The sequence below is a fragment of the Tachysurus vachellii genome, chromosome 8 (assembly GCF_030014155.1).
Source record: "Tachysurus vachellii isolate PV-2020 chromosome 8, HZAU_Pvac_v1, whole genome shotgun sequence".
Taxonomy (NCBI): Eukaryota; Metazoa; Chordata; class Actinopteri; order Siluriformes; family Bagridae; genus Tachysurus; species Tachysurus vachellii.
Genome location: NC_083467.1, coordinates 23,754,002 through 23,767,363, shown reverse-complemented (window position 1 = coordinate 23,767,363; position 13,362 = coordinate 23,754,002). Strand labels below are relative to the sequence as shown.

The 13,362-nt window shown below is 37.7% G+C and overlaps 1 protein-coding gene across 1 annotated transcript in view; it reads left to right on the top strand.

Annotated features, from left to right (window-relative positions):
* Positions 1-8,426: 8,426 nt before the first annotated feature.
* frzb (frizzled related protein) overlaps positions 8,427-13,362 on the top strand; it is a 9,063-nt gene continuing 4,127 nt past the window's right edge. The window contains exons 1-4 of the mRNA XM_060877006.1: positions 8,427-9,178; positions 12,541-12,606; positions 12,737-12,941; positions 13,285-13,348. Coding sequence (XP_060732989.1) covers positions 8,704-9,178; positions 12,541-12,606; positions 12,737-12,941; positions 13,285-13,348 — 810 coding nt within the window. The 5' untranslated portion in view covers positions 8,427-8,703. The remainder of the gene's footprint in view (positions 9,179-12,540; positions 12,607-12,736; positions 12,942-13,284; positions 13,349-13,362) is intronic.

Sequence of the window (13,362 nt, the reverse complement as noted above, 5' to 3'; positions counted from 1 at the left end):
CGTTATTTTTAAAACGAGACCAAAGATTTTATTCGTTTTTTTTTTTAACCTAAAATGAATTAAAAGTGTGAATGAAATATGAAATAAAAATGAAACTACACCCCCTAAAAAAAAAACAAACTTGTCCTCATTGTGGCTCTGTAAAAACCTGTGCAGTATTTCAAATAAAATTCATGTCTCTCTGTAAGAAAAATAAACAGAATAGAAATGTGTACTATTTTCCCTTTTCTTAAACTTTTTAAAAAAAAAAATAAATAATTTTAGTCGGCTGAATTTCTTTCACTCATTCATCTTCTACCGCTTATCTGAACTACCTCGGGTCACGGGGAGCCTGTGCCTATCTCAGGCGTCATCGGGCATCAAGGCAGGATACACCCTGGACGGAGTGCCAACCCATCACAGGGCACACACACACACACACACTCATTCACTCACGCAATCACACACTACGGACAATTTTCCAGAGATGCCAATCAACCTACCATGCATGTCCTTGGACCGGGGGAGGAAACTGGAGTACCCAGAGGAAACCCCCGAGGCACGGGGAGAACATGCAAACTCCACACACACAAGGTGGAGGCGGGAATCGAACCCCCAACCCTGGAGGTGTGAGGCGAACGTGCTAACCACTAAGCCACCGTGCCCCCTTGAATTTCTTTCATTGCCATTTAAATGTGTTGTAGATATTCTCGATTGAACTCTGTTTGCTCAGTATAAAGCTCTTAACACTGTATACTAGGGTTATAACACCTGTGTGGAGAATGTGTTGTTCCCCATGATCGCTGAGTTGGAATTAGCTACATGGTCACTTATGTGGCTTACAATAAGGTCAGGTGGACTTGTATTATTGTTGTTGTGTGTGTATACTTTATATGACCAAGGACACCTGACCATCACCCCATCATATGGTGTCACCAAACTATCTTGAAGTTGGATAGAATGTCTGTATGCTGTAGTGGTCAATTTTCCCTTTCCTGGAACTAAGAAGCTCAAAGAAGCTGTTCTAGCATCATGATGCATCAATTAAGGTTAAGGTTGAAGAGTAGAAGAACTTAAGTATCCTGCACAGAGCCCTGACTTTGACTTAAACCCACTGAACACCTTTGGGAAGAACTTGAACTGGAGACTCGAAAACATCTCAACATCAGTGTCTGAGCAGTAAGAGCAGTCATTAAAGCTCTGGATTGTTGATCAGAGGATCAAGGTTCAAGCCCCAGCACTGCCATTGTTGGCCCCTCGAGCACGGACCTTAACCCTCCCTGCTCCAGGGGTGCTGTATCATGGCTGACCCTGTGCTCTGACCCTAACTTTCAAAGTTGGATTATGTGAAGAAAGAATTTCACTGCTTTGTAATGCATACTCATGCTCTTGTAGCTGAATGATCACAAATCATGTGACCACATTTACACTCCAACATCTAGTGGAAAGCCAAGAGTCAAGTCATGAAGCTTTGTTGTCATTTTGACTATATAGCTGATCCAGTACATAGTGAAACAAAACTGTGCTCCATAAAACCCTAGTGCATGTAAATATGAGTGTGATGGTCAGATGTCTGCAACTTTCTGTCCATATAGTATATTCACCAGACAGGGATGAATTAATAAAGCTGAGTAGCCCTCATTAGCTTGCTGTGAACCAAGATTGGCGTCTCTCTAGTATTTTAAGTCAAGTCAAGCAGCTTTTATTTTACATCAGTATCATGAGATGTTACATAGATCAAAATGGCTGGCGTTCATTTTTATAGATGACATAAAGCACTACACGAAAGCTTTTATCATCTTATAAAAATAGGACTTTAAATTAAACACAAAGGGTAACAGAGATGAATCGTTGCAGTATTTACTGTTCATTCATTCATTTTCTACCACTTATCTGAACTACCTCGGGTCACGGGGAGCCTGTGCCTATCTCAGGCGTCATCGGGCATCAAGGCAGGATACACCATGGACGGAGTGCCAACCCATCACAGGGCACACACACACACTACGGACAATTTTCCAGAGATGCCAATCAACCTACCATGCATGTCTTTGGACCGGGGGAGGAAACCGGAGTACCCGGAGGAAACCCCCGAGGCACGGGGAGAACATGCAAACTCCACACACACAAGGCGGAGGCGGGAATCGAACCCCCAACCCTGGAGGTGTGAGGCGAACGTGCTAACCACTAATCCACCGTGCCCCCTAGTATTTACTGTTATTCAGATTAATGTTTAATTGATGGTGAGCTTTTTCATAAGCCAAACAAGCTTAGACTGAACAAGGTGAGATGATCTTCCACAATAAATGATTATTAGTATATTAATAATCACAATAAGACACTGGGAGTCCTTAAGAGTATTTTCTAAGGAGGATGGTAAAGGATCTCACTGGTCACACCATGAAACAGAAATATGAAATATAGTTACACAATGAAACATTAAGAGCATGAGTTTATATATACACGAGTTAAAATAAAGAAGGAAATGATACTCTAACATACATACCCATAGTGGTTGTCTGTTATCTTATTTGATCTTCCGTTTCTCTTGTGGTGCATTTTACACTAAAGATATTACAATGTATTTCCAAAAACTTTCCAGCGTTTGGCCGACACTTTTATCCAGAGTGACTTACATTTAATCTCGTTTTATACAACTGAGCAAATTGATGTCTCACCGCCTTGCTCATTGACCCAGCAGTGGCAGCTTGGTGGACCTTGGATTTAAACTTACAACCTTTCACTTTTTATTCCAACATCTTAACCACTAAGCTACCAAATCCCGAATACCACAAAACCGTACGTTTACGTCAGACAGGGAAATTAGGGAATCTACTTTTGTTCACGTCAGAGTTTATTTTAAAACAATGGATTAGAGACAGATGTTTCATCTTCCATTCAATATCAGAAAAAGTTGACGCACTTTAAACAGGCTGAAAGATTTCAGAAATTGCTGGAATGACTTGTAAAATCTTCTTATGGGCCTACTTTCATACGTAGGAGTATAATAGGAGCACGAAGGATGAACCAACGGAACTCCAAGAAACCGATGATGAAGGAGTTGGAAGCATCAGGGACCAAAGTATGTACATCCATCATTAAGAATGTTACATGGCCATGGCCTAAAAGGCTGTTGTTTAAAGTAGAAGCTCATACTGCAAGAGTGGCATAAAAGCCAGGCTGACATTTGGAGCTGGTCATCAGTCTTTTGGAGGTGTGTTCTCTAGTCCATATGAACCACAAACTGAACCATTTTGCTATTACAATCAGCAGTGAGCATAGAGGAAACTACATATTGGAAGGTTGTGAGTAGCATTGGAAGAGGAGGAAGAGCTAGAAATACTAAAACCTCAAGATCTCAACCAGAATGTTAAAACATTTACATTTACAGCGTTTGGCAGACGCCCTTATCCAGAGTGACGTACAGAAGTGCTTAAATCTCTAGCATTGAATACATTAATGCTGGCTCATTAGGTTACATACTTAAGATACCATGAGTTTAAAACATTGTTCAAAGTTACAATGAAAAAGTGTCAAAGGGTGTGTTTTTTTTTTTGTTTGTTTTGTTTTGTTTTGTTTTTAATGCAAAAGATAGGGAAAGAAGTTCTAAGTTGAAGTGTTTCCTGAATAAGTAGGTCTTCAACCGCCACTTGAAAATAGCCAGTGACTCACCTGTCCGGACCTCTAAGGGAAGTTCATTCCACCACCTTGGTGCCAGAACAGAGAAGAGTCTTGTTGTATACTTGCCTCTTACCCTGAGAGATGGTGGAATCAGTCGATGCAGTGCTGGTAGATCGGACGTTGTGGGGTGGGGTGCAGTGCGAGGAGTGATGAGGGCTTTGAGGTAAGAGGGCGCTGGAAAAGTTTTGTGGTCACAACAATGTTTTCTAGCAATACCTCCAAAGTTCATACAAAATAGCTTAAAGAAAAAAAAGTGGAAAGGATTGATATGGACCCAACAATCATTGGTGTGAAGCTTAGGAAATTTTGATTTGTTTTTTGATTCATCATCTAAAATGCAATGGCACTAAATACAAAGTGTCTATATACTTTTGTTCAACAGAAAATCAGATATACTGTACTTATAAAACTGGAAAATATTAATGTGAGATTAATGATATTAATGTGAAATTAGCTTTGATGGAAATAAGTAAATACTGTAATTCACTAAAATCTTAAAAGAGTGGAGCTTTGTGTAAATTAAATAAAAATGGAATGAAATCGGATGTCTTTAGCCTGAGTGTCTGAAAACTTCTGGCATTTTGAGACACGTCTGATTTGGAGAACAATGAAATAACCTGAGGTAGAAACATCTTTCCTCAATCTGGAGTCTTTAGACTTTATCTTTATTGGATCATGATTACTCCAGCCTGTCTGCTTCTTTGCTATTTACCATCATTCATTACATCCAAATCCCTTTATCACCTCGTCACAGATGTGAACAGTTAACACCCTGCTAAAACACCTCCAGCACTAATTGACTGTCAGTGGAGCAGCTGGTGTGGACGTAGACCTCTTGTGAATGTTGACTTAACATGTTCGTTGGCTTGCAGTGTCGTCCACCTGGTGAATTAACCTCAACGCCAAAGGAACGTATGCGCCGTACAATTCGGGTGTGTCCTTTGAAGTAAAAGGTTTCCTCTGAAGTTTGAACATTTCCCCATCGTTCTGGTTTGGAAATTTGTGCCAAGAACTGAGTGGGTATGATTATAAATGCTGTCAGCATGTCAGGGCTGCACAGGAATGAATGAATAAATATTTATTTTACCTCCATGTCACACCGAGTTTAAACATCAGCACTTTGCTTTCACATTTAAATGCAGCCGTTTAATTGTAATGGATTTCTCAACAGATCTTTGGATTCCTCATATAAGCTTTAGCCAGGATAACTTTTAATTAACTGCTTTTATCCAGCAGATTAGATTATATTTGAGTGAAAAGATGTACCTTACAATTATTGGATTAGATTAGATTAGATTCAACTTTATTGTCATTACACATGTACAAGGTACAAGGCAACGAAATGCAGTTTAGGTCTAACCAGAGTGCAATAGTAGCAAGTGCAGGATATACAGTGTTTACATGAGTTAAATAAGTTAAATAAAGTGGTAATATGGAAGTAATTTACAGATGTGTGTGTGCTATGAACATAAAATACAGATGGTTATTACTATAAACTGAAATTTACAGAAGGGTATGTGCTATAAACAAAATATATTGTTATTACTATAAACAGAAATATACAGGAGGATATTTATACAATTATACTTTAAGTTGTATATTTTGTCAGGTACTTAAAGCACAATTGACTCGAAGTTAGTGGCATCACCGACACTATAAAATGATTCGTATTTTTCTGAATTTTGGAAAAGGGGGCACGGTGGCTTAGTGGTTAGCACGTTCGCCTCACACCTCCAGGGTCAGGGTTCAATTCCCGCCTCCGCCTTGTGTGTGTGGAGTTTGCATGTTCTCCCCGTGCCTCGGGGGTTTCCTCCGGGTACTCCGGTTTCCTCCCCCGGTCCAAAGACATGCATGGTAGGTTGATTGGCATCTCTGGAAAATTGTCCCTAGTGTGTGATTGTGTGAGTGAATGAGAGTGTGTGTGTGCCCTGTGATGGGTTGGCACTCCGTCCAGGGTGTATCCTGCCTTGATGCCCGATGACGCCTGAGATAGGCACAGGCTCCCCGTGACCCGAGGTAGTTCGGATAAGCGGTAGAAGATGAATGAATGAATGAATTTTGGAAACTGAATGCAAACAAATAAGTCCAATAAATAAGAAGTAAGTCACAACTAACTGTGCTGTTGTACAAAAATAATCCGCACAGTAATGGTATGATGAAGTGGATTGATTTCATCTACAGTAATAGCTTGGTCTTGAGTGAGGTATTCAGTTACACTGTTTCGTTTATTAATTCATGGAATATTACAATTGAACTGTTTATAGATAGATAGGAAAAGTTCACTTCTATTATTATTTATAAAAATGTTAAAATTGCATCTTACTGAGAAACCAGAGGGCATAAATTTTTCTTTAGTATGTGAAACTTCCTGTTAGAAAGTGCTGGTACTGGAGACTCCTTCCATTAATGTTACATAAACACCCACTAACAGAAAGCTTCACCACATCAAAAATTGTTTGAACTCCTGATGCTGTATAAAATTAATCCCCACTTTCTGACCAATCAGATTTGAGAAACCTGCTGTGCTTTAATTATTTGCTCTAAAAATATGCAGTTTTAACAGCATGATGTTATAAGCTTGTTATGTCTTGGTGGATCGACTACATTAGCGATAAAATCAAAACAGAAAAATAAAAATAAAAAAAGTATCCATTCCATTAGCGCATTTAAATCTTTTTTCATTTGTAAAGTCAGCCACAAAAACGTGTGTAAAACTGCAGGGAGGCTTGAGTTAAATGAGTTAAATGAGTCAGCGCAGTGCAGCTGGTTCTTACGAAGGCTACCGAGGAATCGCTGTAACACTGAATCAGTCTGTCCTTAAAGACAACAAACAATTGTTTGTTAACTAACTGTTTTCAGTAGAAAAACTTTGACTATTATTTGTAATTTAAGTAAATAAAAGGAATCAGTGGGTCACTAGAGGACAGTTTAACATTGTAGAGTAAGCACAGGTTGCTGTAATGTGCATTTTGTGAAGTAAACTTTCTATGGCCAAAACCCTTCCTTAGAGCCAGGAACCATTTATTTATTTATTTTTTATTTTCAATCCTTACATATTTATAACCATAAATAATGTTACTTCCATAATGTAAGACTGATTACAAACTTTGATCTCAACCTGGTTATTTACATATAATATGATATAAAATAAATTCCATACTGAATCACACATCACTGAAAATATTAATTATACATTTGTTAAATGATTGGATTTATTTCCTAAATAAATAAATAAACAAATAAATAAATAGATAAATAAATAAATAAATAAATAAATAAAGTGTAATTTGTCCAGACATTACCTTGATTTTCAGTTATTACATTATCAGCTGAGTGTTGAGTAATTCTGAGTGTTATGTCTGTGTATTCTTATAAAATGTTAATGAAACAATTGCGTGAAAAAAAAAAATGAGACGCTCTTACGTAAAGTTTGACTCTTGCAAAAACAAACAAAATTCTAATAAAAAGTTAACATTTGTCATATAGCTTGTTATTGTATACAAGATTTATGTATAATTAGCCCAGATTTTGTGCTTTCATCTCATTTGCAAATTTCATTACACAAAAGAAGAGTATTATAAAATAAAACATTTTGTTAATTTATTGATGTGTTTTTTTTTTATATTGTTATGGATAAAGGGGGATGGGATAAGCCTTTAGGGGCTTGGACCTGACTTTAAAATGTTTCAGGAATTTAAACTATTCTAACTGCATTATACGTTTCCCTACAGGGCAGGGCTGTCACACTCCAGACCTGGAGAGACATTATTGTGTTCTTTATGCAACTCCTTGGTCATGAGCTAATGAGCCAAATCACGTTGGTCAATTAAGGGTAAGAGATAAACTTTGTAGTGCTGTGATCCTTTCTGTTTACAATCATTCGTTCATACATACATACATGCATACACTGCTTATGTATTGGAGAAGGTAGGATATAGAGCAGATGTTAGATGAGTGTGTAACAGTGACCAACAAATAAAAAGTGCTTAAAATCAATTCATGAATCGACTCATCTTTAGCTGATTAAAAAGGCTCAAATGAACTGAATCAAATGGCTTAAATGAACTGAATCAATTTTCTTGGCTTAGTTAAATAAAATGCCTGATCTAGGCTGAATTAAAGGGCTTAACGTAGCTCAATTATAATGCTCATCTTGGCTGAATCAAATGTCTCATTTCATATATGAGATTATGTCTTATAACTCACAGCATTTTACCTGTGAGAACATTTTGTATAATAACTCAGTATGTCATGTCTCTGCACATTCATTTTTCTTTACAATCAGTAACACGTTCCTTGAAAAATGGGAGGGTTCAGTCACAAGGTTCTGAGTTGTTTAAATCTAGATGCATTTATCAGACAATGAAAGCTGATATTTAGATCTATTATCTAATAGGCCCAAATTTTGTTTGACACAAAAATTAATCCCAAATGTATTCACTGTATAGCAAAAAAAAAATAAAAAAAAAATAAATAAAAAAAAGAACTGGCCTTGTACTGATACTGAGGGTCCTGGATATTTTGGGAAGCATTTTAAGTAAAAAGCACTAAATCTAAATGTGTGAGCTGCTGGTTTAATCCAGTGCGTCTTGGTGCTGAAGGAGCAATGAGAAGGTTCTTAATGTTGGGTGTTGAAGCTGTGATGTGATGAGATGAGGACTGGAGAGGAGGAGGTTTGTTTGCACGTCAAAGTCACCCAAGTCCTGCCCAGTGACGTCATTTGGAGACTACACCTGCGCGCGCACTCGTGCAAAGCGTCGTCTTATTGCCCGGGACGTTGGAGCGCAGCGCACAATTCGCTCCGTGCGCGGAACCGCAAAGGCGACTTACGTCCAGCGTTCTTTGTGGAGTGAAAATCACTTTCTTTTCTTTTCTTTTCTTTTGTTTTTTTTTTTTCTATTTTACAAGTTTGTATTACAGGAAAACGATGAGATTTGTGCACGTACTCGCGTGACCCAGACGCGAGTTTTTACACTTCAGCATCGGAGATCAGGAGCGCTGTTGCTTGAGCTCAAGACTCTTCGAGATTAGATCATCGAGACGATGTGGCGTGTGTTTATCCCTGAGCTGGTGTGTGTGGTGGCCGCGGTGACGTGCCTGGTGCTGTTGTGGTGTCCGAGTGGAGCGGCTCTGGCCGGGTCGTGCGAGATGGTGCGCATCCCGCTGTGCAGCCCCATGCCGTGGAACATGACCAAGATGCCCAACCACCTGCACCACAGCACGCAGGCCAACGCGGTGCTCGCCATCGAGCAGTACGAGGCGCTGCTGGACACCGGCTGCAGCCCGGACCTGCTCTTCTTCCTCTGCGCCATGTACGCGCCCATCTGCACCATCAGCTTTCAGCGCGACCCCATCAAGCCGTGCAAGTCGGTCTGCGAACGCGCAAAGTCGGGCTGTGAGCCCGTGCTCAAGAGGTACAACCACACGTGGCCCGAGAGCCTGGCGTGTGACGAGCTGCCGGTGTACGACCGCGCGGTGTGCATCTCACCTGAAGCCATCGTTAAAGCCGAGCCGTCAGGTACACACCAGCTTCAACCTACTGGTTTTATTTTCTCCTCTTAACTAGTACACTTACAATTTATTAACACTGGCTGTGACTTTGCACTCTTTCACCTAGAATAATATTCACACACACACACACACACACACACACACACACACACACACACACACACAATACTATTTTACATCTATTATTAGTATTATTATTGTTATTATTATTATTCGCTCTTTAAAAAAGCTTTCTAAATTGGGTTGTACCCAATTTAGACCCTTTGATGGAAGGTTCGAGATAAAACTATTAAAAGGTCTAAATCAATGTCATGTACCAATTTTGGGGTTTTACCCAATGGTTCTTGAACCTTTTCTGTTGCCGACTCCAGGAACGTTCTGCAAATATTGGCTCATGTGGTACAAAGAAAAACGCATAGAACCACGAGGCAGAATTATTATTTATCCCCCTCGAATCTGCTTTTTGTCACGTTACATCTGTAATGCAGTTGTTTTCACGAAGCAGCTTTACAGACCGCTCACTATCAACTATTAACTATCGTACAGGTACATTTAATTTCACAAGAAGAATCACAGCACGGTTATATAATCAGGGCTACAGTGATAATTGATCCTTAAGCCAGTCACATAAACTTAAATACACTCTATTCACATACCCAGGTAAGTGATACTGAGTAAAGATAGATACAAAAAGGTAGAACAGAGGTTTCTTTATGGGTACTACTTCAGTGACTTTACATGTCCTGAAAATACAGTTTAGTAGATGTTTTTCGGAGAGGCTTGGTGAACGAAAGTGACTGTGTTGAGGTAAAAAACTCTTTAAAGCTTTTGGAAAAAACCTAATTCATCAGGTGGACCCAGAACTGTGGATGTACAGTAGGAAGAGTGAAGTAACATAGGGATCAAGATCCCAGAGATATGACTAAGAGCTGCTGCTACTGGGTACAAGTCACAAAAGTATCCAAAAAAAAAAATATATATTTCACTGCATTGATTTTAGGATTTTAGGAAAACTTTATAGAGACTAGTCTCATTTTAAAAGGATTAAACTTTTTGCATTAAACTTAAACATTTTACTAATAAAAGATTAACTAGATAAATAGATTCATTATTATGAAACTTGAAGCTAAACCAGAATCATAAACAAGTAACTATCCGAGAAGAATTGTAAGTGTATTTTATAGGTCAAATATACTGCCAAGACAAAAAAGAGATAGAGACCTGTTGTGTTGTGTTGTGTAGGGATTCTTAGAGCTGAATACAAATCATGGCATATACGTTTAATGTGACCAGGAATCTGGGAGTAAGCCATGTGGGGGGGATTTGGTTGCTTAGTGGTCAAGGTGTTGGACTACTGATCGGAAGGTTGTAAGTTTGAATCCCAGGGACACCAAGCTGCCACTGCTGGGCCCTTAGGCAAGGCCCTTAATCCTAAATTGCTTAGTTGTACAAAAAAAAACGAGAGAGATAAAATGCTTGGTCTCTGCTTCATTCATATGGGTTGTGAAGTTACAAGGTTTATATTATTATTTGTAAATCTATTAAAGATCAGGCTTTCCCCAGGGTGAAATATCAGGCTGCATTGGGTGAAAAATCAGGTTTACTCTTGGTAGAATCTCATGCTTTCCTCTAGGAACAGTTCAGACTTACATTGGATAAAAATACAGTTTTATCTGGATTAAATCTCAGATGTAATCTGGGTGAAAGATCAAGTTTACTCTGTGTAAAATATACAGTTTACAGTTTACCTTATGGCTGGGTAAAATCTTAGGCTTATCCAGGGTTAACAATCAATCTTGCATTTAATAAAACTGGGAAAATCTCAGACTTAGGGATTAGGTTTACCATGGGTAAAATCTCAGGCTTAAACTGGGTAAAATCTCATGTTTAGGATAAAATCTCAGGCTTAAACTGGGTAAAATTTCAGTCTTAAACTGGGTATAATCTCAGGCTTAAACTGGGTAAAATCTCAAGTTTAAACTGGGTAAAATCTCAGGCTTAAACTGGGTAAAATCTCAGGCTTAAACTGGGTAAAATCTCAGGCTTAAACTGGGTAAAATCTCAAGTTTAAACTGGGTAAAATCTCAGGCTTAAACTGGGTAACATCTCAGGCTTAAACTGGGTAAAATCTCAGGCTTAAACTGGGTAAAATCTCAGGCTTAAACTGGGTAAAATCTCAGGCTTAAACTGGGTAAAATCTCAGGCTTAAACTGGGTAAAATCTCAGGCTCACTCTGAGAAAAATCAGTTACATCTGAAATTACATCTCAGATTTACACTGGGTTTAATCACAGTCTTACGCTGGGAAAAATCTCATTGTTACATTTCATTGGAGAAATGAACCCTGACTTTGACACAAAGTGAACAATGACAACTATAAAGAAAAGAGTCAGTGATATTTAGCACATTTTTTTTCCTCATCACTTTTGCATGTGCATTTGTTATTACAACAGGTTCAGATATGTCTTACATTGTGTCTCTAGGTGCTTAAAAAGTCTTCTCTGAAATGATATTTTATGAAATGTATTTAACAGCTTGACCTTTCATGCTCTTAGACTTCAGGCTGTGGAGGTTTTGGTGTTTGTAACGTATGACACTGGAGTGATTCTCCTTATTGGCATGTTGGTGTATGTTTTAACAAGCATTTCAGTTCACACCGGATCGATTAGAGGCACATGATATCTCGCAATCATTTTCAGTTTGAACGTCCACTTGGTTTGAGTAGCTAGCTCAGGTTTCATGAAAATAGAACCAAGAATCAAGTCCCTGTACATCAAAATAAATAAATAAATAAAATAAAGCAAAAGACTTCACGCACTGTGTTAGCTGGACAACGACATGAACCTGAATCTGAGCCTAAGATTATTTATGTGCAAGTTATTTCAAGGACTGTTTTAATATATAATACTGTCTTAAACTGTACATGAAATGAGATATTATTGAATTCTTATTTTATTGAGGATATTAAATTGAATGTCTTAATGCCTGCATGTTCCCTGTATTGCATTCCTGACATTAATCATATTAATGGTCTATTTGATCAATAGCAATTAAAATCATTCGAAAACAAAGGAACTTTATATTTACACTGCATGGCAAAAACAGACGCTGATGCCGAAAGGATGCTGTTTATTGACCTTTAAATATCTTTTCACGTATTAGAGATCCTTATATTTGTAAACCTATAAAAATATCGATATACTATTATCAAGCATGTTTAAATAATTGTCAGCATTAATTACATTTAATAGCTATTAAATCCAGTTCATTTGGGTAATTAGTTTAATCTGTGTTTATTTATTTATTTATTTATTTTATCTTATTTATTTATTTATTTATTTTTTCACAGCATATGTGTTTTCTGTTTCAGATCGATGCAGGTGCAGGTCTGTGAAACTCGGCCAAAAGACCTATACAAAGAACAATTACAATTATGGTGAGTCTCTGATTTAGATTAGATTAGATTAGATTAGATTAGATTAGATTAGATTAGATTAGATTAAGCAGATCATTAATTCCAAAATGTGAAATTATATTAAATGCTACTCTCCGATATCCACTGGCAGTAATACGTGCACGGGTGAAGGAGATAAAAACACGCAGTCACGACCTCAGAGCCTTTGTGGAAGTGAAGGAGGTGCTGAAGTCTTCTCTGGTTCACATTCCCCGTGACACAGTGACGCTGCACTACAATTCGGGGTGTCTCTGTCCCCCACTTATACCCAATGAAGAGTACATCATCATGGGCTATGAAAATGAGGAACGATCACGGTACTGTTCGTTTCTTTAAGACTTTGTTTATGGGGTTTGACACTCAACTGTACCCACTGTAGTAGTAGTAGTAATAATAATAATAATAGTAATTGTAAATACGATATCAATAATATTTATATCTTAAATATTTCAATAATAATATATGCATAGTAATTAAAGTAACATAATAATTATGCATAATAATTATAGTAACATATCATCATTTCTAAAATATAGCATTTTTGTTATTATTATTATTATTCTTATTATTTTTTATTTTATTTTATTTTATTTTATTTTATTTTATTTTATTTTATTTTATTTTATTTTATTTTATTATTAATTTTTTTTTCCTATTTAGATTGCTTCTCATTGAGGGCTCCATCGCACAGAAGTGGAAAGACCGAGTGGGACGCAAAGTGAAGGTATCGCAAAATAC